The sequence below is a fragment of the Phaethon aethereus genome (genome assembly GCF_964289735.1).
Source record: "Phaethon aethereus genome assembly, chromosome: 2".
Lineage (NCBI taxonomy): Eukaryota > Metazoa > Chordata > Aves > Phaethontiformes > Phaethontidae > Phaethon > Phaethon aethereus.
The window spans coordinates 63,537,276-63,560,407 of NC_138582.1; the positions used below are offsets into that span (position 1 = coordinate 63,537,276).

The 23,132-nt window shown below is 37.8% G+C and overlaps 1 protein-coding gene across 1 annotated transcript in view; it reads left to right on the forward strand.

Annotated features, from left to right (window-relative positions):
* DOK6 (docking protein 6) overlaps positions 1 to 23,132 on the forward strand; it is a gene marked incomplete at its 3' end in the record, with an annotated part of 266,062 nt that overhangs the window by 92,282 nt on the left and 150,648 nt on the right. Inside the window, exon 2 of the mRNA XM_082015374.1 lies at positions 7,071 to 7,178. Coding sequence (XP_081871500.1) covers positions 7,071 to 7,178 — 108 coding nt within the window. The remainder of the gene's footprint in view (positions 1 to 7,070; positions 7,179 to 23,132) is intronic.

Sequence of the window (23,132 nt, forward strand, 5' to 3'; positions counted from 1 at the left end):
TGTATACTATAACAGGGTGAATTGTCCCTAATCATCTCTCTCTAACCGTCCTAATTCTCACTGACTGCAATCAAGCCCACAAAGATTGATCTAATCTGAGATGAAACAGTTTGTAGCAGATGTTTCTATATTTCTTCTATTCCTAACTTTAAATACCAGCAGATTTGCAATCTGAAAAAAAAAAAGCAATGAAAAAATCCTATCAGAAATTTTAGGATTTGAACTATGCCACTAAAATGATCTAAGGCCTAATTGTTTTCTATAATGTTGCAGAAGGTCATACTAACAAGGTTTATAAACTAGAGGTTTAACCTTGCTTCCTAATTAGGATGATAAAATGAAGCTCAAGGCTACGTGCAAGGTTATCATATATGAGGAATGTTTCCCTGTTGGATAGCCTTCATAACACACCTTCAGACAGCATTTTTTATTAAAGGCATTACTAGTGATCTTTTTGGGATATATTTGTGGGTTTTTTAATCCTGGTTTTACAGTTTAAACAGCTTTGCTTTAATTGCAATTGCTTTGTGGTAGATACTATGGTAACATTTGAAGAAAATATATTGAAATAGGCAAGAGCGGGTGGAGAGTTGGGATCAATAAAAAAAAAGAAATCCTCCCAAGGCTTATTGTATCTTGTGGTAAAGTCTTGGTCCCACATCCAGGAGCTGCTGACAGAAGCAAGTAACCTCATGCTTCTGAGCAAGGCTACGGGTTATTTTGTGCCTCCTCCTGTGTGCGAGGTGGGTGTCAGAAGACTGCGGAGGATCTCGGCTCTGCTGCTGGGAGGTATACAAGTTCCCAGCAGTGTGGTAAAGGAGCAGGATCTGGCCTCAATTCCCTGCTACTCTGCACCCCCTGCGCTAATTTGGGAGCTCAGTGCTGTGCAGTAGTGTTCTACCTCTCTTGCTTCTTCATATAGATCCAAATTTGCCACCCAAAATGCACCCACTTAGTGCAGTGGTAACTGTATTTCAAAAAAGTAGACAGGGAAATCAGTGCTGTTCAAGACAGAGGAAACACTGTTTCTAGGGCACCTTGATTTGAAAGATGCCCAGAAACCTAAGTGTGGGAGGGATGGGGTGCCTTGTTCCAACAGTACTTGCTTTTGTCTTTTTATTGTACTGGTAGCTAGAAGAGTGTTGATAACACACCAGTGTTTCGGTTGCTTCTGGGCAGTGCTCGCACAGCATCAGGGCTGTCTCTGCAACATTTCACCCCCTCAGCAGGCTGGGGGTGGGCAAGATCTTGGGAGGGGACAGAGCCAGGACAGCTGACCCAAACTGGCCAAAGGGATATTCCCTACCAGATGACATCTGCTCAGCAATAAAAGCTACGAGAAAGGAGGAGGAGTGGGGGATATCTGTTTTCCGATGTTTGTCTTCCGGAGCAACAGCTGTGCGTACTGAAGCCCTGCTTCCTGGGAAGTGGCTGAACATTGCCTGCTGAGGAGAAGTAGAGAGTAAATCTTGTGTTTTCTTTTGCTTCCTTGCGCAGCCTTTGCTTTATGCTTACTAAACTGCCTTTATCTTGACCCATGTGCTTGGTTATTTCTTTTTTTCCATCCTAATTTCTCCCTGCTGTCCTGCTGAGGAGGGGAGTGATAGAGCGGCTTGGTGGCACCTGGTGTCCAGCCAAAGTCCAACCACCACACTTGCTCTTTAGCTGAGACATGAATGGTTTTGTCTTCCCATTTTCCTCTGGGGCCTTTTTACAGATAACTGCTTTTCAATGTCTCTTAAATTTTACTTGAATGGGTGACAAGTGTAGTTCCACTGAAGTGGTACAGTGTCACCCCTTGTCTCTTCTCCCTTTGCCAAAATATGCACAGAAAAATCAGTAAGTGGTGGGTGTCAAAACAATGGTTAAATATGACTTTACTGTTACAACTATTTTTATTTATCTTACTATGAATGCAAATCTTTTCATTTGTGAGTCAAATAGTTTTTTAGCTCACAACATACTGCATTTCTCTCACATACCCCATAAAAAAACAATATCCATTTTTAATGGAGATAACTAGTGAAGCAAATTTGAACGTATTCACATTTTATTGTTTTTAATGCATGGACTCCAGATGTCTTGTCTAACAGGAGAGCACTGCACATGGAAAGTCAAGGAGAAGAAATCAACTAGTCTTTCCTGCAGATAGGAAAATGTAAATGCAGGACTGAGTATTATTATGTAGATATCTTCCTTGGAGAGCCATTTGATGGGTTATGCTAGCAAAAAGCCCCATGAGCGATGCTTCGGTGCCCATCCTGGTCAGTCATGGTTTCTGTTAGTAACTAGGAGCTGACTCACTGCTGCATCTGTCAGGAGACAAATGTTTCTACAGGTAGTGGCAGAAAATTAGATGTTTTTCCAATATATCCAAGAAAGTGATTGCCATTTCTACTATCTTTTGGATAGGGCCAGGGAGATTTCAGAGCATCTTAAGTGGTTTGAAAAAAAAGCTTATAGTGTTGTAACTTTCTTTTTTGTCATTATAAAAGAAAAAAAAAAGAAAAAGATGGATGAGATTCCTTTTGTTTCTTTTTTTTGAGTGTGAGGTAGAATTTCTGGAATAATGTGTATTGTCAATAAAAATTGCTTCTCTAAATATTAGCGATGACTGGCAAAGCTTTATTAGCTACAGCTGTGGAAAAAAGAAATGTTAATCTCAAAAGCGTCTATTGTAAATGACTATGAAAACACTTTAGAAGTCTCTGGAAAATGGAAAATAATATGTAAGATTCCCACTGTAAAATAACTATTCTAAATTATTTTAGAAAAAGGAAAATTTTTTCTTCTTTCCAAAAAACTAATTTAGCCAATGGGTTTCCCGTAATATGTCTTTTAATGGATTTATTATGAACAACCATGGCAACAATAAAACATAACTGTATGATTTGAGCATGAAGAATAGTGATCCGTCCAGAGGCCAAACTTTTGCATATATTAGTCAAGAATATTAAAAAATATGAACATTCTGGAAAGGTGAGCTGGGAGGTGAATTGAGCAGAAGAAAATGTAAGAAAATAAGATTATGCAGAGATTTTCATCACGAATTGAGCTATTCCAGTGTTCTAGTAAAATATTAAAAAGGGATCTCTAAAGACTGATAGAAATAGAGCAGCACTAGAAGTCGAATTTCTTACTGGAAAGATTTCAGAAATCATTTGGGGGTGATAAAGTTCTATTGTTCCAGGTCTGGAATCTTTTTCTCTCCCTAATGAGATGAGGCTACTCAGGATCCATCCTTAGGAACAGAGGCTACTGTCCCCTGCAAGCTTGTACTTAGTAATGAAAATCATTCCCATATGGCATTGCAAGGGCAGCTGTTCTCACCAGACCACAAGTGTGCTGAGTTACTGCCATCGTCTACTGATATATAGTTGCACAGCTAGTGGGATCTAGAGGAATTTTTTTTTCTGCTTTGCCCATCTCATAAAACAGAGAGGAAAGGTGTCGTTTAAAGCAGTTCTGCTATGCCATGGACTTAACAGGTCATTTCAATACAATCCTTCTCACGTTTGTACTGAACAAGTTTTGGTCCTTCTAATTGATACCTTAATAAAAGGAAACCTAAACATAGCATGTACTTAATGCTATCTTTCTGAATTTCTCCAGAAAAAAAGCAATGGCATGGGGTGAGACTTTGTGGTTTTTGCCCTCGATGATACAAAATTTTTAAATCGTATTTGCTGAGCAGTTAGTGCTCACCCAAGAATCCTGTAAAACTGATTAAATGATCAAATATTTGGCATTTCTTCAACTATACATGTGTGAAAAACAGACACCTAAATCTCACAGGAAATATTAAATATTAGGAAGACAACACTGTGAGTGGTTCTCATTCTCTCTGTTGTTAAAAGGACTGGTGCTGATTTCTTTTACAATGACTAGCCCAATTATCTGAGGACTTTGGAAGTCTTTCAGAAGTTTTGATTACAGCCAATGGCATCCTAAAGTAGGCCAGGGATAAAAGAGCATCTCACACCTTGTGAATAATTGAGTAGGCTTCTGTATAACAATGAAGTGCCTTATGAAAGGCAAATGTTTGTTTGCTGTGTGCTCACATCTGCACCTATTTATTCATATTTATAGGTAAATTCATATGCTAATGCTTTTTCAAACACTGAGATACAAACTGTTGATGTAATAAGGTAAAATACTGCTGAAATGCAGTGGAACTGTGTATGTTTATACCAGATTTAAAAGTAGGTTAAAAAAATATAAAATCCAAATGCAAGGTTGTACCTCGGTATATGTACATACCATGTCAGGAGTCCTCTTTGAGCCATTCCATCCTTCAGGTTTCTCCTCTCCCTAAAGGCCTGGAAAAAACAGATGTCAATAAATTGAAGCAGTAACAGTCTAAAGGTAAAACTAACAGTTCCTTTCTCTTGCTATTCAGTGTTCTTTAAAAGCAAGGGCTGTTCATTCCTGCAGTCCATGTGCTGAAGCCTTTGAATTCATCCCAATGCTGAAATTTGGGAAATGGTCTAATAAGGAGCATCTTTAAAGATAACTAGCATCTAGCCCTCTTCAATGGATACTTTGAAGTGCCCACTAATAAGGGCATCAAAGCCTTCCTCCTGAATTTTGTCAGTTTAACTGCAAACCCTCAAACTTGTTTCCACACTGTCCCAGATTGATATCCTGTGAAAAAAGGGTGAAGCTGCCATTCAGGAGACCTTGCTCATTTGTCACTGAAGGAATTGCTTTGGAGTACACATTAGGTGACCTTTTATCTAGAAAATGTTCTCATCCTCTCGGGGAGAAATCTGACTCCTTGACTTTGCTTGCATGTCTGGTTTTCCATTTATTAGGGATATTTCTGATGTACTGGATCTAACTGATACTTTGCATTATAATGAACTATGACTGTGCCGTATATAATTAAAACAATAACAACAACAAAAACAACCAAGGGAAAAAACTTCTTAGTCAATTAACGCAACAATTCTGTTATCTTAACACCAGCTGTCCAAAATTCAGGTCATCTGTAAAATGTGGATTCCGTGGCTGTGCTAAAACCCACCACCACAGATGATGAAGACTGTAGGTTGATCTGTTTTTCTAAAGAAAAGTCTTTGATGGACCATAAACCATTTAAGGACAGATAACGAAAATAAGAAAATTAATAAAAAATTTGAAACGAAGGCAATGGGTTTTACCTTGATAAAGAACTTCTTAGGAAAAGACTTTCCGCAGAGGAAGAGAGATGAACTGAAAATACACATAGAGTAAAAAAAAAACCAAAAACAGATCCCAGAAAAGCCAGAGTATTATTAAAAGTGACACTTTTATTAAATGAATAAATATGTCCCCTTTGGACAGGTGGTGCTATTGCTTTTAGCAGCGTCAAAATAGTGTGAATATCCTCTACCTGTGTGGGGAGCTTTTCACACCATAACATTGTGAAGGGTAAATATGGGTTAATCAAGAGATAACTGTGGAAGCAGTGCTGTAGCTTTGCTGAAGTAAGTTGCAACACTGCCAAGATGTTATTTGAAGAAAATACTATCTAATAAAGATAGTTTATGACTTCCCACAGTGTAATGTCATTTTTTTCAGTAAATATGATACTGTCTTTGCTTTCCCCCATGTTAGGTGAAGTAATTTCTGAGATAGGAAGCACAGTTGTACAGTTTCCACTTAGTAGAAAAAGCCTAAAATTTTATGCTTTGTCAGAAGTGTACTTGCAGAAGATTTCATTAAATGCTATGTTTTCTTCCAAAAGTCCTCATAATTAAATATACTGATCCTGTGGTCCAGTGGTAGGTTTTTAAAAGAAAACACGTATCTTGACTAATAATGTTCATCTGAGAGAATGGCAACAGGATAGTGTCAATATTATATCAGAATATGATTAATTGAACTTAATTATTTTCATGAAACTGTGATTGCTGCTTATACTCAGTTTAGACAGCATAAAACTGAGGGGAAAACTCCTTATTTTGTCTCTCCCTGCTTGTATTTTTTTGTTTGTTTGTTTTAATGGGAGATGTTTTTGTTCGAAAGTAAATAATACTGTATTTCTTGGGTTGTGTCATTAAATTTTGTAGAAAATCTGAAGAAATAAGGCTCTTCTCCACATATGGCCAGTGGAACCATTAACTACTACTAGGGTTTTTTGGTTTTCAATGTATCCTTGAAATAATAACAAAATTCCATATGGTATTGTTCATAGAGCTGTTTAAGTACTGAAGAGGAGAATGAAGTAAACTATTTTTATAGATTATAAAACTAGATTAATATCTAATCCCTTACTTGCATAATATAGTCTAGAGGATTATCCTTAATCAGCTTCTCTTTGAACTTCAAATGTATTCTTATTTGATTACTGAATCCTGATTTTAAACTTCTGGTTATGGCTATACCATCAGAACGTTTGGTAAATAGTCTAATAAAGTACCCTCATTGGTTAAAAACGCATTTTAAACAAAATCTGGTTGGTTTCTCATTAAAATGAGAGGATAACATTGTTTAGTTTTGTGCTTTATGGAGGATTTTGCATTTCACTACACGTTCCTAAACTTTACTAATGTGCTAGAGGACTAGATGTTACTATCCAGTAATGGTCACACTGGTGCTTATTTCAACCTTGTGTTTTCTTTTCTGTGCATACAAGGTTATACTAACTGCTGATTACTGTGTTGTGTTAAAAGCTGCAATAAATGTTTCTCAGTGGTATCAATACTCTCATAGAAATAGAGTATAAATGTGAAAGCTAGAAATGCATGGAGTGATTTCTGAAAGTACTTTAATGACAGCCTTATAATTCTTTTCATATTCAAAGTTCATGGATTTATTTGCATCTCAGGAACTGTCAAATTTGGCATGCATGAAAGAAATTGAAGCAAAAAAGTCTATGCAAGACTGACGATCAATATGTATAAATTGATGAATTGGGATTACTTGTGTAGAAATAATTGATGTTCTCAGAATTTTCCAGACTTTTAAAAGAAAATATTGTCATTTTAAAATTTCTTCCTAAGTCAGTCAATTATTTAACTGAATGAATTTGTGATACTGTCCATCTTTAAAGAAAAGCTAATATAACCCATTGATTTTGTTTGCAGATTTTCAGGCGTTGTTGGCTGGTTTTCAAGAAGGCTTCCAGTAAAGGACCCAGGAGGCTAGAAAAATTTCCAGATGAGAAGGCAGCATATTTCAGAAACTTTCACAAGGTAGGTCATGCCTTTCTCATATACAGAAGCATTGCCTGTTTACCACTCTTCCCAAGGAAGAGTGTGTTCTTGATGTGTCTAGTTTGCAAACAGTACAGTGAAAATTGAGTCAAAAACCTAATCCTGACACTAAATTCACAGTAAAAGTCTGTAAATCAGTGATGCAAGTGAGATATCATGCTGTTTTTTCCAGATAAACACAAAACCCCTAATGTGTTTGAAGTGACATACTGATTTTTTTGTTCTTTCAACATTAGTATTTTGGAAATGTGTAAAACTGGCTGCTTAATCAAATGTTTAACCATGTATTATTAGCTAAGTATTGAACAAATTCTGAAAATGCTTAATGCCTCAGTTGTAATGGTGACACTGGTTGAATATGTAATGTTTTTCCCAGAACTCTTCAAGATTTACAAGCTCTGTTAACAGCAAGGATTTTTAAGTGTAAAAATTCAGGATTCACTGATTGAGATTCTGCCTACTTTCTCTGTCACTATCACTTCTGTGGTGGAAAATAGGATATTTGAGCACAGGTTTTTCTTTGTATCTTGTAATTTACTGTTATCAGTTCCCCAAGTCAGTCAGTAGACTTCAAGTTAGCTAATCCTAAAATAGGGCAGGGCTCTGTGCTTGTGCTCTTGTTTTTTCCCCAGTCAGCTTTATGTCCTATCAATGTTAGATATTACGTTAAAGTTGGAAAGTTGAGACACAAAGGTGACGTAACCAAGATCATATGGCAAGCAGTGAAAGAGTGTGAATATAAGTCTACATCTCTTGAAGGCAGGTCTAATGCTTTTTATCATAAAACTACAAATTAACCTTTAAGTTCCAATATCCTCTTGGTATCTTTAAATGAAAAATGTATGTGTAGTAAATAGCAGGCAATTATCCTGTGAATATTTGCTAAAAAAAGAGAAACCAGTAATTTCATATTGTCAAAAATCCAGTTTCCGATCTTATGTTGGTATCCAAGTTTAGGACTGACTATTGGCACCTTCACTGATGTACTACAATGGCAATGTTTGCTCTCATGTGTAGGAGGTCCACATCGAGGCAAAGTGATTCTTCTCTTCAACACAAATTTCAAAAAACTTTTACTTTCAAAATGTAACTTAATGATGTGTCTTTAAAAGGACTGCTTGGATGGTTTGGGCTGATTGATAGTTGTGGTGGGTTAACCCTGGCTGGATGCCAGATGCCCACCAAAGCTGCTCTATCACTCCTTCTCCTCAACTGGACAGAGGAGAGAAATTATGACAAAAGGCTCATGGGTTGAGATAAAGAGTGGGAGAGATCACTCAGCAACTACAGTCATAGCCAAAACTGACTCGATTTGGGGAAATTATTTAATTTATTACTAATCAAATCAGAGTAGGATAATGAGAAGTAAAATCAAATCTTAAAAACACCTTCCTTCGACCCCTCCCTTCTTCCCGGGCTTAATTTTACTCCTGATTTTCTCTACCTCCTCCCCCTGAGCAGTGCAGGGGGACGGGGAATGGGGGTTGTGGTCAGTTCATCACACGCTGTCCCTGCCGCTCCTTCCCCCTCAGGGGAGGGTCCTCACACTCTGTCCCTGCTCCAATCTGGGGTCCCTCCCACTGGAAACAGTCCTCCATGAACTTCTCCAACATAAGTCCTTCCCATAGGCTTCAGTTCTTCACAAACTGCTCCAGCCTGGGTCCCCCGTGGGGTCACAAGTCCTGCCAGCAAACCTGCTCCAACCCGGGCTCCTCTCCCCACGGGGCCACAGGCCCTGCCAGGAGCCGGCTCCAGCGTGGGCTGCCCATGGGGTCACGGTCTCCTTCGGGCATCCCCCTGCTGCGGCGTGGGGCCCTCCCCGGGTACGGATGGAGATCTGCTCCCCCGTGGAGCTCCATGGCTGCAGGGGCACAGCCGGCCTCACCAGGGTCTTCTCCAGGGGCTGCTGGGGAACCTCTGCTCCGGCGCCTGGAGCCCCTCCTGCCCTTTCTGCTGCCCTGACCTGGGGATCTGCAGGGCTGTTCCTCTCATATATTCTCACTCATCTCTCTGGCTGCAGTTGCGCAAGTTTTTTCCCCATTATTAACTCTGTTATCCCAGAGGTGCTACCAGAGTTGCTCATGGGCTCGGCCTTGGCCAGCGGCAGGTCCACCTCGGAGCTGGCTGGCATTAGGTCTGTTGGACACAGGGGAAGCTTCTAGCAGCTTCTCACAGAAGCCATCCCTGCAGCCTCCCCTCCTGCAACCAAAACCTTGCCATAGAAACCCAATGCATTTCCACCCCTCACCTCTGTGAATCACATATTTAAGAATTATCATTAAAACCCATATTCATTACACAGTCTTCACAAACTTTACTCGCATTAACAAAAAAGGAATTCCCCACACCAAAATCAAAATAACGTCATGAACAGCACCAAACAGAAGTGGACAATTTGCACAAAATCCACCCCTCGTCCCTGCACCACAATTGCAACAACTGAAATTGCCCACAATTATTCCACGTTCTAACATGTTCAGTCCATGTTTTGCCCATTACCTCTCTCAATTGCTATCCTTATCTCAAATTCCTCATGCCCCATTGGGAGCCAGAAAGGACTGTGGTGGGTTGGCCTTGGCTGGACATGAGGTGCTCACCAAAGCTGCTCTATCACTCCCCTCCTCAGCAGGACAGGGGGTGGAGAAAATATGATGGAAAAAAATAGTGAGTCAAGTTAAAGGCAGTTTAATAAAGCAAAATCAAAGCCTGCACACAGAAGCAAAGGAAAACAAAAGATTTATTCTCCACTTCCCATCAGCAGGTGATGTCCAGCCACTTCCTGGGAAGTAGTGCTCCAGTACACATAGCAGTTGCTGTGGAAGACAAATGTCATAATAAGAAATGCCTCCCTGCCCGTCCTTTCTCTCAGCTTTTATTGTTGAGCAGATGTCATATGGTAGGGAATATCCCTTTGGCCAGTTTGGGTCAGCTGTCCTGGTTGTGTCCCCTCCCAAGATCTTGCCCACCTCCAACCTACTGGTGCAGGGGGGAATATTGCAGAGACAGCCTTGATGCTGTGCAAGTACTGCTCAGCAGCAGCCAAAACGCTGGTACGTTAGTAACACCTTTGTTGCTACCAGTACAAAGCACAGCACTATGACAGCTGCTACAGGGAAAATTAACTCCATCTCAGGCAGACCCTATGCAATAGCTGTAGTGATGGCTGATATCCTGAGGAGATCCCTTCTCTGTGAAATTTGTATGTGTTAACAACAAGGCAGAAGGGTGAAAGTGTGGGGCTTTGGGGGGAGAATTTGTGGGGTCTTTTTTTTTAATTGTTTCTTGATCATGTTATTGTTTATAGCATACTTTACATGTAAAAGGACTCAGAAATACGTGAAAATGTAATATGTAAGAATAGTTTGCGAAGCTAAAAAAATAGCATAGATACAGATGTAGCCGCATGTTGTAGTATTGATGGAAATGTGGCCCTTTGCATGTAACATAAGCAAATGGAATGGGGGCTGCTGTTCTTTTTCATCCCTTTTTTTCCTCTTATTCCACTCCTTGGGGGCAGGGAGGGGAAAGAAAAAGAAATTTGGACTCTTCCCTATTTAAAAGGATACTGGATTTCTGACTGTAGAGAAAAAAGAATTGTGTCCATTCACTTGGATTATACCCATTTTTCAAATAAAGTCATGAAATAATTTCTGGTTATATGATCAGGAAATAGAAACCCTGATTCTTATTCTCAGGATTGATTTTTTTAAAGAATATTTTATTATTTCATAATGATTATTCTCCTCAGTTGCCACCATTCTGATAAATGAAATAGTGGTGAAGTAAATGTACATGAGTTGTGAATAGTTATCGAGCGTGACTATTGAGGGAACAGTGCAGGTCCTTATGGGAGTAAATATAGTATTTGATTGCTTGTATTGGGTCAATATATCCTGATTCTCTTTCTTTCTTTTCTAGAGCTGCTTATTCCTTTGTTGTGTTTTGAAGTAGTTCAAAACGCATGTTTATTGCTATCCAGTGCAAACTGTTAGCTCTGTTTTGAAATTCTCTGTTTCGAAATTCTCTGTTTCCTTATTCACTCACAAAATGTAAGGAGGGTATCTGGTGTGCAATTTCAAGGGTAACTCTGAAATCTAAGAATCAATGAAAAAATGATTAAATATTGAAGAAATGAGACCTGGTATTTTTTTAAGGAACATTAAGGTATAAGTTGCAAGTCTGACTCCTTGTGAAAGGACAACATTCTTGAAAGGGTGAAGGGCTCTGATCACACACTAATATTCATATAAGAATATGTACATCAACCCTGAGATCCTTATTCCTGTGCAATCTCTTTATAACTAGTAGAAGAAAGGGGATGGTGCAGAGGGGGACTCGGAACATACTGGGATTCTTTAGGAACTCATTTCCTTCAGACCTTCAGATTACCTTGGGAGAAGGTCTAGGAGCAGCACACAGTCTAACTAGATTGTACTGTGCGGGTTTTCTAGCTTTGTTATGCAGAGCTGTTCCTACACTATCAGAAAAAGCCAAAAGCAGGCACCACAGCTTTATCAACTTAAAAGAGGGCATAAGTAACAAGCTTGCTCATTTTTGTAAAAGAAGATAAAATGCATGTAAAAAGTTAAATTCTTTCAGTCTTTGGAGCTATACTTATCAGACAGTACCAGTGCCTGTCACCCATGAGGAGAGGCTTGCAGGAGCATTACAGGAAGTCAACATGGCTAAGTAGCAACATGAAGGTTACTAGAAATGAGAGATCAAACTTCAAAACCTGAAGTGTATTCAAATAAACTAGAGAGCATTACACAGTTGGCCAATTAATTGTTAAAGCAGAATTAGAAAGAGCAAAGTAGAGCTTGAAGAGCAACTAACCAGAAGAGTTAAGACTGGTTATAATTACAAATACTGACCCATCAGGAGCAAAAGGCTTGACAAAGACCTTGTGCATCCAAATGACAGAGTATAAAGGAAATGTGTAAGAGAGTAGAAATGAGCAAATTTGTGTTGCAGTTTACTGTAGAGGAAACTGGTGTGCTCTGGTGTGGGTATGCAAGAGAGGGTTCTGTGGAGATGTCTCTGTATCATAAAATCGATCATAGATACTTCAACCACAGCTACAGAGAATGGTCACTAGCAAAGTATGGAGAACATACTCATGCAAGAGCCCAAAGCTGAATTACTAATGGTAGTCCATAAGCTCCAAAATGGGAACCAAAAGATGTGGATTCTTCCATTCCTTATAAAATCTCCAGTTCCATTAATGCATGCTTCTCTTCCACTAGTAAGGTAAATAACCTTCACACAAAGTGAAGGTGGTGTAAGTTGAGTCTGTCCCTGACAAGATACAGCTGTCTTGGAGCAAGAGAAGCTTGAATCTGTCAATGCTGATGTGCTTACCCTTCAAATAAATAAATATGATATGTCAGCATAGAGTTTAGAACTTACTGATTTCATTCCCCCAATATGAGACATTTTTCTGTTAAGGTTGTGTCAACAACAGCTGTCTCTAAGGCTTTAAGTTAGCAAGATTAAAGTAGGATAAGATTTTTAGATTTTTTGTCATTCAATTGTTTTTTCTGTTATGTTTGATCATGATCTGCTTTATATAAATCTGCAAATGCAAAATAAAATGAATTGCACAACATTTTAGAAATTACTTCTGATAGTCAAAAATATACACAGAACAGATGGTCTTAAGCACATGTTATAGAATATCTGTCCACAAAAATTATTAATAATCAAGAAAAAGAATAACAGTAGCTTTCTAACTGTAATCTACTAAATTAAATTTCTGTCCAGGGCCACACAAGGGGAGCTACATTACACTTTTTCTTTCACTGCTTGATTGTCCTGAAGAAACTTGTGGAATGCCAAATACTAGTTTCAGAAAATGTTGATTTATGTAATGTAACCCCAGTGATTTATGACAAGTTCTTGTATCGGCTACAGTGGTTTCTTGAACAGTTCTTGGCAATAAGATCTCCTGTGCACGTGCATGCACAAGCACACACCCAGAGTTTCTGCAGTGTGTTCATAGTCCTGTTTTGTAAGAGGAAGGAGGGGACAGGTTCTTCTTGTGCTTAAAAACTCAGCATGCAGGAATTATAAGATATTTATTCTTCTACAGCACAGTTGCTAGTCTCTAGTTGAGATGCCTTAAACCGTGAGGTGGTTATTGACTTCAAAATGCTTCAGGATAAGTGAATTCCTGATAACTTCAAAAAACACTAAATTTTGCCATAGTCATCTATGTGCCAGCCCATACTATTCTCAAATGTAATTACAACTCTAAATGAAAAATAAAAATATTTACATATGGTAGCATTATCATAATCCCTGTATGAACTTCTCTCTGATTGTTTCCACTTGCTCAGTTACTTTTGGGTTCTTGGGTATTTTTTAACTCAGTGTTCTCTGGCCACTGCCAGGTTGCCTAAATAAGAATTCTTATTGCTGAAGAAATGTGAACTAGCTCTTCTAGTTCTAAACTACTGTTTATTCTAGTTTAGTTCAAAAGTCCTGTTTTATTGTGGAGTATTTCAGTCTCTTGTGTTGCTCATGTTCACTACAAATCAGAAATTATGCAAGTCTCCTTATGTACTTCTATAATCTGAGGTGCTACTATTATTGCTCATGATATTGCATTGCTCCTCAGATGCAAAGGCATTTTCAAAAGGGAGTTGGATAAACATCTAAAACCAGCTAAAATGTGATTGTTAGACTTGAGTTCTTGCGCTTTTTGTGATATCTTGTGTTATATTATAACACTCGATTTGCATCCAAATTTGAATATTATTTGAATTCCCCTTCCTCGCTGTCTTTTTTTTTATATATAATATTTATTTTTTCTATTTTTCAGAATCTCAAATTCAAACCTGTCTGGTTTTGCTATGCTGACCACTCTGCTTCCACTGTTAGTTGATCTAAAATTCCTCAATAAGTCTTTATTTTTTATTCTGGTTAAATTCACTCAAAAAATCATATTAGATGAAAGCTAAATATGAATACCCTATGAAGATCTGGTCACACTCACAGTTATTGGCTTATTACTTTGAGAACAATCCCAAATTGAGACCATTTTGTCCTTTCCCTCTTCTCCCCTTATTCTTGTTCTTTAAAGGTGTGGTCATATTTTATTGCCCATAAATTCTTTCAGAAAATTTCAAAATAGTGATCTCAATGTAGTATTTTCTTAGGAGTCCAGTGAATGTGTGTGTGCATGTGTGACGATGTTAATTTTGAACAATATTTTGCAAATTTTTATCTGCAAAGAATCGAGAAATTAACAGTTATTTTTTGTAAGCCTTTGGTCTTTCAGATTGGAAGAGGTGCCCAAATGTATTTGGTGTGGTTTTTTACACCCTTATTCTGATGAGTCTTACAAAGCAGAGATAACTAAATTTTCCCCATTTTGACATGTGATTCTCTTCAAATATTTGTTTACAGCACTTTCAAGTAATATCTTGTCTTCTAGCAAAATCATCTGGTTGGTAGGGAAAGGTTAAAGGACATTGCTTTCCTGGGCAGCTATTCCTTAGCTGATGAGATTAAAATGAACCCTATTTAAATGGATAACTGTTAGTAAAATTACTCAGTTCTGTACAACAAACAATAAGATTTGCAGTAATTATCAGGTCCCTCTTAAAATATAGAAGTATCTGAACAACATAATTGTTCAAAGCAAGCTTTCTATGCACCAAAAAGCAAATTGCAGGAGTAATTGGAGATGTGCTGGTAATAAAGCTGTTAATAGAGTCTGAGCACTTCAAAGGGCAGCATTCAAACTAATAAAACAAAATCTCTATCAGCAAAGATTGTATTAAGGCAATAACATCTTCTTTTTTTTACAAGGTGGTAAAGAAATGTAAAGCTGAGCATGCTGATAGGACTTTGAGCTCCTACAAGCATGGACTCAAAATGCTTAAATGACCCTATGAGTCTGTCTTGTGTAGGACTCTACTCATCCTTCTAAACCTTTAAGGCACAGACGTATTAGCTAGAAGTGTCAATTCACAGAGTAAAGAAAGAAGTGATGTCGATGAGTGGCATTGAATTCCTCCGCTATGTCATCAGTGGCTGAATCAAAGTATCAAGGAGGAAATAAACGGTGGAGGAAATAAGTGGTGGGAAAAGTAAAGATAATCTCTTACTCTCTACTGGTAACACAAAGCAACTCCCAGACATGCTAGTTGTTCTTATATGAAGATACATGTGTACTTATTACAGTAAAGTCATAAAAGTATTTGAATGTGCTCACAGTTTTGCACCAAAAGGGACACTCTTAAAAATTAGCTGTTTAAATAGGAGCCTGTATTCTTGTTATATTAAGTGTTAAAACATGACATAAGACTGAACTTTTTACTGTAAAAAATATTATTGGATAGGGGAGGAATGTTTAAACATTTCAGCAGGATGGAAAAAATAAAAGAAAAATAATTTTATAATGTAAAACTTCCAAAATGTCACTGACCCATAGAACAATTCATGTTGAAAGGGACGTCTGGAGTCCATCTAGTTCAATCTCCTGCACAAAGCAGCATCAGTCAGATCACGTTGCTCATGGCCATGTCCAGTTGGGTTTTGAATATCTTCAGGGATGGAGGCTCCATGACCTCTACAAAGCTACACATGAAGTCCTGCATCTGAGACCTAATAATTAAAGCAGCAAAAGGGGCTGAGGACTGAGTGGCTGGAGGACAGCTCTGCTGAAAAGGCCCCCAGGCTCGTGCTGAGCCTGGGCCAGCCATGTGCCCTGGCAATGAAGGCAAACCATGTTCTGCACTGCCTCAGCAGGAATATGGGCAGCCGTCAGGACTTTCAACTAGGAAGGCTCCTCCCTACTGAGTGCTTGTTAAGCTGTACCTGGCATATTGCGTCCAATTCTGGTCCCTTTGCACTATTCAAGAGAGACACTAAAAAACCTGAGAAGGTCCATCAGTGGACCAGTGAGGAAATTGGAGGTTGGAGGACCTGACATATGAGGAAAGGTTGAAGGAATTGGGTTTGCACTAGTGAAGAGAGGGGGCCCAGGAGGGATCTAATCACAGCCTTCCCGTTTTGATGAGGTGGCTGAGGTATGAAAGAGAGGTGCTGTCTTTTCAAGGATGCACAGGGAAAGGACAAGAGACAACGGGCAGAGGTTGCTTCAGGGTAAATTACCTGGACATAAGTAGACAAAAATATTAGCCATGGAACAACTAAACATCAGAGCAGGCTGACCAGAGACGTCAGTATTTCCTCACTGGAAATCTTGAAAACCTAGCTTGGCAGGCTCCTGTGCAACCTAATCTAAGGCCCTGCTTTCAAGGTTGTGCCACAAGATCTCCAGGGTCCCTTCCAACCTAGACTTTTCTGTGAACTATGAAGTATGTGTCATTAAAGTTGCCACAAGCTCTTGATATATCCCTGTGCTGCATGTATTGTGTCAAGCTGGTCCTGCCCTCATGTTTCAGTTATTTCAAGTGATGGAAAAATATATTTAATCTTCCTAATGTCTCTTAAAACAGTCTCAAGAGAGCTTTTCTTTGAACTACTATAGTATTATTGCTTTACAGTAGAGAACACAATGGTCTGTGTGTCAGTTATGTATATTCTGGTTTTGCCATGAAAATCTATCCATGTTTTTGGCAAAGTTTAAAGCCTTTGCAAACCTGTATTTTGTGCATGTTTATTAGAAACGCTTCTGACTTTGACAGCTAAAATGTCTTGTGTCATCTGTAAAGCTTCGTATATGATGGAAATTCAGATGATTTTCTCTCTTGAGTAATGAAATATGTTTCCTCCAGTGCTTTCAGGGCTAAAGCCTGACATTCACTCTACTAGCTACTTGTCATTTCTGAAGACTAGTATGGGGTCAGGTGTTTGAGATGAAATCATGGAACCATTCTCTGTATGTATATCCTCTGGCACCTAGGTAACCTGGAAAGGAAAACTGTTGAATTAAAACTTAGAGAAGAAATAGAGCAAATGTTAGAACGTGGGAGAAAAATAAAGGAATAAATGCTCCAGCACTCTATGAAAGCACCTTAACAATTACATATCTGAGAGAAACACCAAGAGCTTCTGGCAGATGGAAAGTTGTCTGTTCAAGAAGTTGATATGCAAAATGCTAAAGGGATGAATGGGGTAGGAAGGTAGTGAAGAATGTGCATATTACTAAGGGTAAACTGAAATCCGTTTTAATTGACTTTGCACAAAAAAAAGGAGACTAGTACAGAAATAAAAATCTGACAATAAAAGGGAGGTGAACAAGGAAGCAAAGAGTATGGACATAGTTTGTCTTTTCAGCCTAATGATATCTGGGGCAAAAGAGTGTCAGTGCAGCAAGGCAGATGCATATTAAAACAAAACAAGAGCGATTGTTCAGATTTTTGCACCAAAGTAAATTGCTCTGTGTCGCGGTTTAACCCCAGCCAGCAACTAAGCACCATGCAGCCACTCGCTCACTCCCTCCACTCCCTGGTAGGATGGGTGAGAGAATAGGGGGGAAAAAAAAGTAAAATTTGGGGGTTGAAATAAAGACAGTTTAACAGGACAGAAGAGGAAGGGGAGAAAAAAAAAAAGAATAATGATGAAAGGATGTACAAAACAAGTGATGCACAATGCAATTGCTAACCACCCACCCACTGGTGCCCAGCCACCTCCTGAGCAGCGGCCTTCCCTCAGCCAGTGCCCTAGCTTATATTCTGAGCATGACGTCATATGGTATGGAGTATCTCTTCGGCCAGCTTGGGTCAGCTGTCCCGGCTGTGCCCCCTCCCAGCTTCTGTGCACCCCCAGCCTTCTTGCCAGCAGGCCAGCACGAGAAGCCGGACTCTCCTTGACTACTTAGCAACAGCTCAAAACTTCAGCACGTTATCAGCATTTTCTCATCCCAAATCCAAAACACAGCACTAGACCAGCTACTAGGAAGAAAATTAAGTCCATCCCAGGCAAAACCAGGACACTGTAATTATACTACCTACCTCATGTTTCAGCAGCTGGGAGGTGTGCACTTCTCAGACATTTCCCAGGAGTGGCAGGTTCTGAAATAAGATGACCCTGTGTTTGGGAGTGAGGGTTTCAGTACCAGGTACCCAGATGAAGCAGGGGAATAGGTGGTTCTGAGAAGAGAGACTGGAAATAAGGTCTCTGAAGGAGGTCTCCACTGGTCATTGGAGGGAGATCAGGAAGAAATGGTTGAGCTGGGATATAAAACAACTGGGTTCTGCTGTGGAGATTTGCACTAACTAAGCTTCTCTTTTTAATACAACTTTTGCTGAAAAGCTGAATCTTGGATATCTCAAATTGAGACTGAAAGTTTACAAGGACATATTTTAACTTTGATTTGTTTTTACTGTACGGTTTTTTGGTTCCTTCCCTGTCAATATAATCCACACCTATCAGAATTGAATAAGATGTGAAAGGAAATTAATGCTTGTGAAATTATCTGTGTGAAATATACTTGTGTAATGACCATTATGGAAGAAACTTGGGAAAAAACAGAGTGTAACCGTTATACCATTAAGTCAGAAAAACAGTATGAAGTTATGAGGATCAAACATAATTTATAAAGCCTCTGTTTAACAGAATGTTGTTTATAATTTATTCTGACTGAGGTGAAAAATAGTTATGAAAAAACACATACGGTCATATAATTAAGACAATGTGTATTGTAATATCTATAGAAGGGGTGCCAATAAACAAAAAGGTATTTATTTGTGTTAACATACACAGATCAGACCCAGTGGGGCCCACTGCCGTACAAACAATAGGCAAATGGTGGACTAGACCTATAGAACTAGTAGTCAAAGTATTACTTAAGTCTTCCTTTCCTAGCGTCAGCACTTGACTCTGCATTTGTTATTTTTTCCTTTGTGTGTCTATTCTCACTATTCAAGCGTAGAAAGTAAATATACTACATAAATAATAAAAGTTCATGATGAAAGTTAAAGACCTATTTATCTAGCCTGTTATTTATAACACTAGTACAGAAATGTTACGTGAGGATATATTTTTTTCATAATGACTTTTTCCCTTGAAGCTACTCTGAATTGTGTCTATGTTGTTGGAAGAATGTTTGCCATTTTGATGTGGAAGTGGGAAGAGATGTAGTCCCTTGTGCAGTAGCTCTAAAAGGAAGCAGAGAGGTACAAATATCATGTTATGGTGTACCAGGGAAGGCAGACAGGTTTGTCACTGTAATTTACTTTCTCTTAATAAAAGGAGATGAAATATAATAAATCTTGAGAGTACTAAATTTCATTTAAGGTTTTGATTTGCTTACAATGAGGGAGGCTTTGCAATGTAAATAAAGAGCAATTTATTATGAAAATTGGCACAAAGCTATCTAATTTTTACTTTTTCATAGAAGGAAATTTGAAATTCAAATCACTGGCTGATGAAGGTTATTAAAAATGCATTAGATTTGAAAATGTAGCTGTATGTAATTTTCATAATAGATATTAAAAATGAATATATCCCCAATGACAATTAAGAGAAAAGAATTTTCAAATTATCAGCTAACAAATTTCAGTTAATTTTAGAAGTAAATAAAGTGAAAACATTTAAAAAATTTTTTCAAAAAATTAAAACTCTCCTTTTAAAAAAAAAATTAAAAGAAAGGTTATATTCCTGTTCAGAAGCTTTCCTTTTGTTCTTTTTCAAACTACTGCACTCTATTTCTTTTTTTTCCCCTTAGGTTCTCTCTATTACATTTTTCTCTTGCATTTTTCTCCTAAAGAATTCTGGACCACTTTAAGTGTATGTGTACATAGTGTACAGGCATGTGCTGAATTTAAGTTAATTTAAACTCATAAATTTTCTTTCTATATCTTTTTTTTCATCTAGTTGATGTATTTTTCTGTTGAGCATCAAGAATCCCATAGGTAATATGGGGCTATTAATACTTCCTTCAGAATATCTGAAATGCCTTTGATATATACATTTATATTTAAGAACAGTATCAAAATGTCAGTTTTGGTATTGTTGGATTGGGGTTATTTTTAAAGGCACTGAGGCATATTTTACACCCTTTAAAAATCAATGGGGGAAAAGTTTTCTAAATAATACTATTTCTGTGGTGGGTTTGTATCTATTGTTCTCAACCTTTTTAAAAACAAAACAAACAAAAAAAATTTAGACTAGTGGATATCTCTGTGGTTGTGCTTGTGTATGTGCACGTATGGGCTTGTACCACTTGCTATTGTCCACAGCCAGCTATGGGTCAGAGAATCCAGCTGAGTCCTGTGCTTGTGTGTGTGTCCTGGTCACCTTTGGGATCAAGTGAGAAGAGCCAGGAAGGGGGAGAGCAAAGATGAGGATGTCCCTTCTTCTTTCCCGGATAATGTCATTTCTCTTCTTCTGAATATACCTCTTGATAGTTCAGTGGATACCCAGCATCTGAGAGGTCCTTAAAACCTGCGTCATGAGGTGTCTCTCAGCCATGACATTTTTTTCCCCTATGAGTGGTACAATGGAAGTAAGCTAGCGTATTTTCACCTAATTTTCACCCAAAGCTTCCCCATGGTTTCAAGATCTGGCTAAAGGGAGCTACAGCCTAAGTAAAGGCTTTCACAGTTTGAAAGGAGTAGGAAGGGGCGTTAAACCTAGGCTTCAGCTGCTGATGTAACGTACAGCGTCGATACAACCAAAATCATTTACGTGCACTGAAAGCCTACGGTTACTTGTATTCTCTAACAATCCTGAGCCAGTTTGTCAATGTGGTGAGACATTTTGTAGTTAGGGTTATACCTAGCAGTTTAGCAGGAAGAATTATATACTCATCACTTATTGTGTTCAGCAAAGTTATATCTGTAAGCATATCTTTGCTTGTAATTTGTTTTCAAATGTAGTCTCTGTTAATAAGCACTTATTTTAATTGCGTTTATCTAACAAGATAAGTTTAGGAATTATTACAAGTCAGCCAATTTAAATACACGAAGAAGGAAATTTAAAAGAAGTTTTAGAAAAGTACATTTATCCTTTTCTTTTTACTCTAAGACCAATAAGGTATTCCTTTTAATTAACAAATACCTTTGGGATGAAACTAGAAAGGGTCTGGGCATAATTATGTACTTTAAGAATGTTAAAAGTGAAAACTCTTAAAAATTGAAAGAGTTTCTAACTGTCCAGTATATTTTAGTAGCCTCATAAGGCTATTAAAACTCATATAATGATCTAATTCATTTATACGATCATTGTGAAGTATAGCCTTATTACTCTACTTGGATAATTAAACTACAGTAATGAAATGCCCCATTTTGTATCTCAAGCATAAGCACAGTGCTACTGTTTGCATACCTAGTAACTCTGGCAGGACGTCTGATATTGAAAGTAACTTTTTTTTAATTGTAGCTGAAATTTGGAAAGATAATTGGGAAATCTATTTTATTTCAGTTGTGAATCATCTTCCCGCTCTGCTATCTCTCTAGCATGGTGTTATTTTTCACGTGTGAACCTGGGTTTCAAATTACAGTGTTATTTAAGTATTAAGGCATTAGTTATTTTAAATTTTGTCAACGCTCACTTTTACAGAGGGCTGTTTTTTCCCCTTTTTTTTTTAATGCTATACTAACACAGTAGTCTGGTATTCAGTTTACATATCAAAAGGAAAGGTAAAATTGGAAAACATATTTCAAAGTTTCTTTAGGATAGTAAGGAAATGGGATTGAGGAGAACTGGGATTTTTGTATTACAAATGACAGTCTATAAAAATATCCTTTGAAGTGTGAAGGCATTTCTTTTTCAGTATGTATTTAAAAATCCTAATTAAAATGTTTGTCAAGGGAAAATATCCACATACACACACATGAACTGACACAGACTTTAACTGTTTTTTTAAAACACCAGGCTACCAGCCAAAACCGGAATAATCCCAGTAGGCTGGCTGATTTTATGGATTAAGCAGCAGTTCAGTCCTGACAGTATTACAGCAGTGCAGTTTGAGAGAAAGTAAAGTAACTTGGCTTGGCAAAACCCCTACTTCTTTGGCTATTAAATGTAGCTGGTATGACTTAATATGCCTTTTCTGCCTTGGTAGGTTTGATTTACAGACACTGTGAAACAATATAGCATTCAAAGTGGCATAACGAAAGCTAATCAAGCAAGTTTGGTTTCCATCCTTAATTTGTTTAGATTTCATTGAGGCAAAATAAAGAGTTTGTAACTGCTTGTAAAAATTCAGATTTTCTTTCTTTTACATTTATTTAAATTTTGAGAAATTAAAAGATAGTTATTTTATTATATATGCAGTCTAAATTTACATAATGTCATCTATGTTCTCCAAAAATGCTGAAAAATTCAAACTTTCTCATTTTTTTTTAAAACTACATTTTATCTGGATTGCAAGAAGAAATTATTCAGTATCCCTCCATTATCAGTCCTATGCATATTTCTTCCCATCAAACTTCACTTTCTTGCCCTGACATTACTGCCTTATACTCAGCCTGATTTATTTTTAATATATACAATCATTCTATCCCTTTATTTTGTTTTTATTATCTACTTTTTCAGTTAACAGATAAGATTCTTACTGCTATTATAGGTGTGGTTTTCATTTAATGCTTACAGGAATGAACATTTACTTGGTAGCAGTTTCTTAAATCCTTATTCCTCTGAAATAATAGCTGGAGACCTGCCCCAGAGGCATAATGTGGAGGTTGATATGCCACTCCTTGGCAAAATTCCTGGAGAGTGTTGTTACCATAACAACTCATCTTCTTCCAAGTATAAATCCGCGTGCAGAGATGGAGAAAACTCTTCTGTTTTCTTTGTGGATTGGTTTTGCTTTTCTATGATCCATTCTTTCACTTTTCTGATCTTGGGTTTTCTCTTCTCCCTTCTTATTTTACTCTTGTAATCTTGTGTTTTAAGTTTTGCTATTCTTTCATGAAATAGGTTTTTCATTTTTTTCTGTCTCTCAGCGCTTTTTTACCTCAAGTTTTGCTTTTCAGACTCTTGGATCCTGAGTCCTATTATTGATTGTTATGT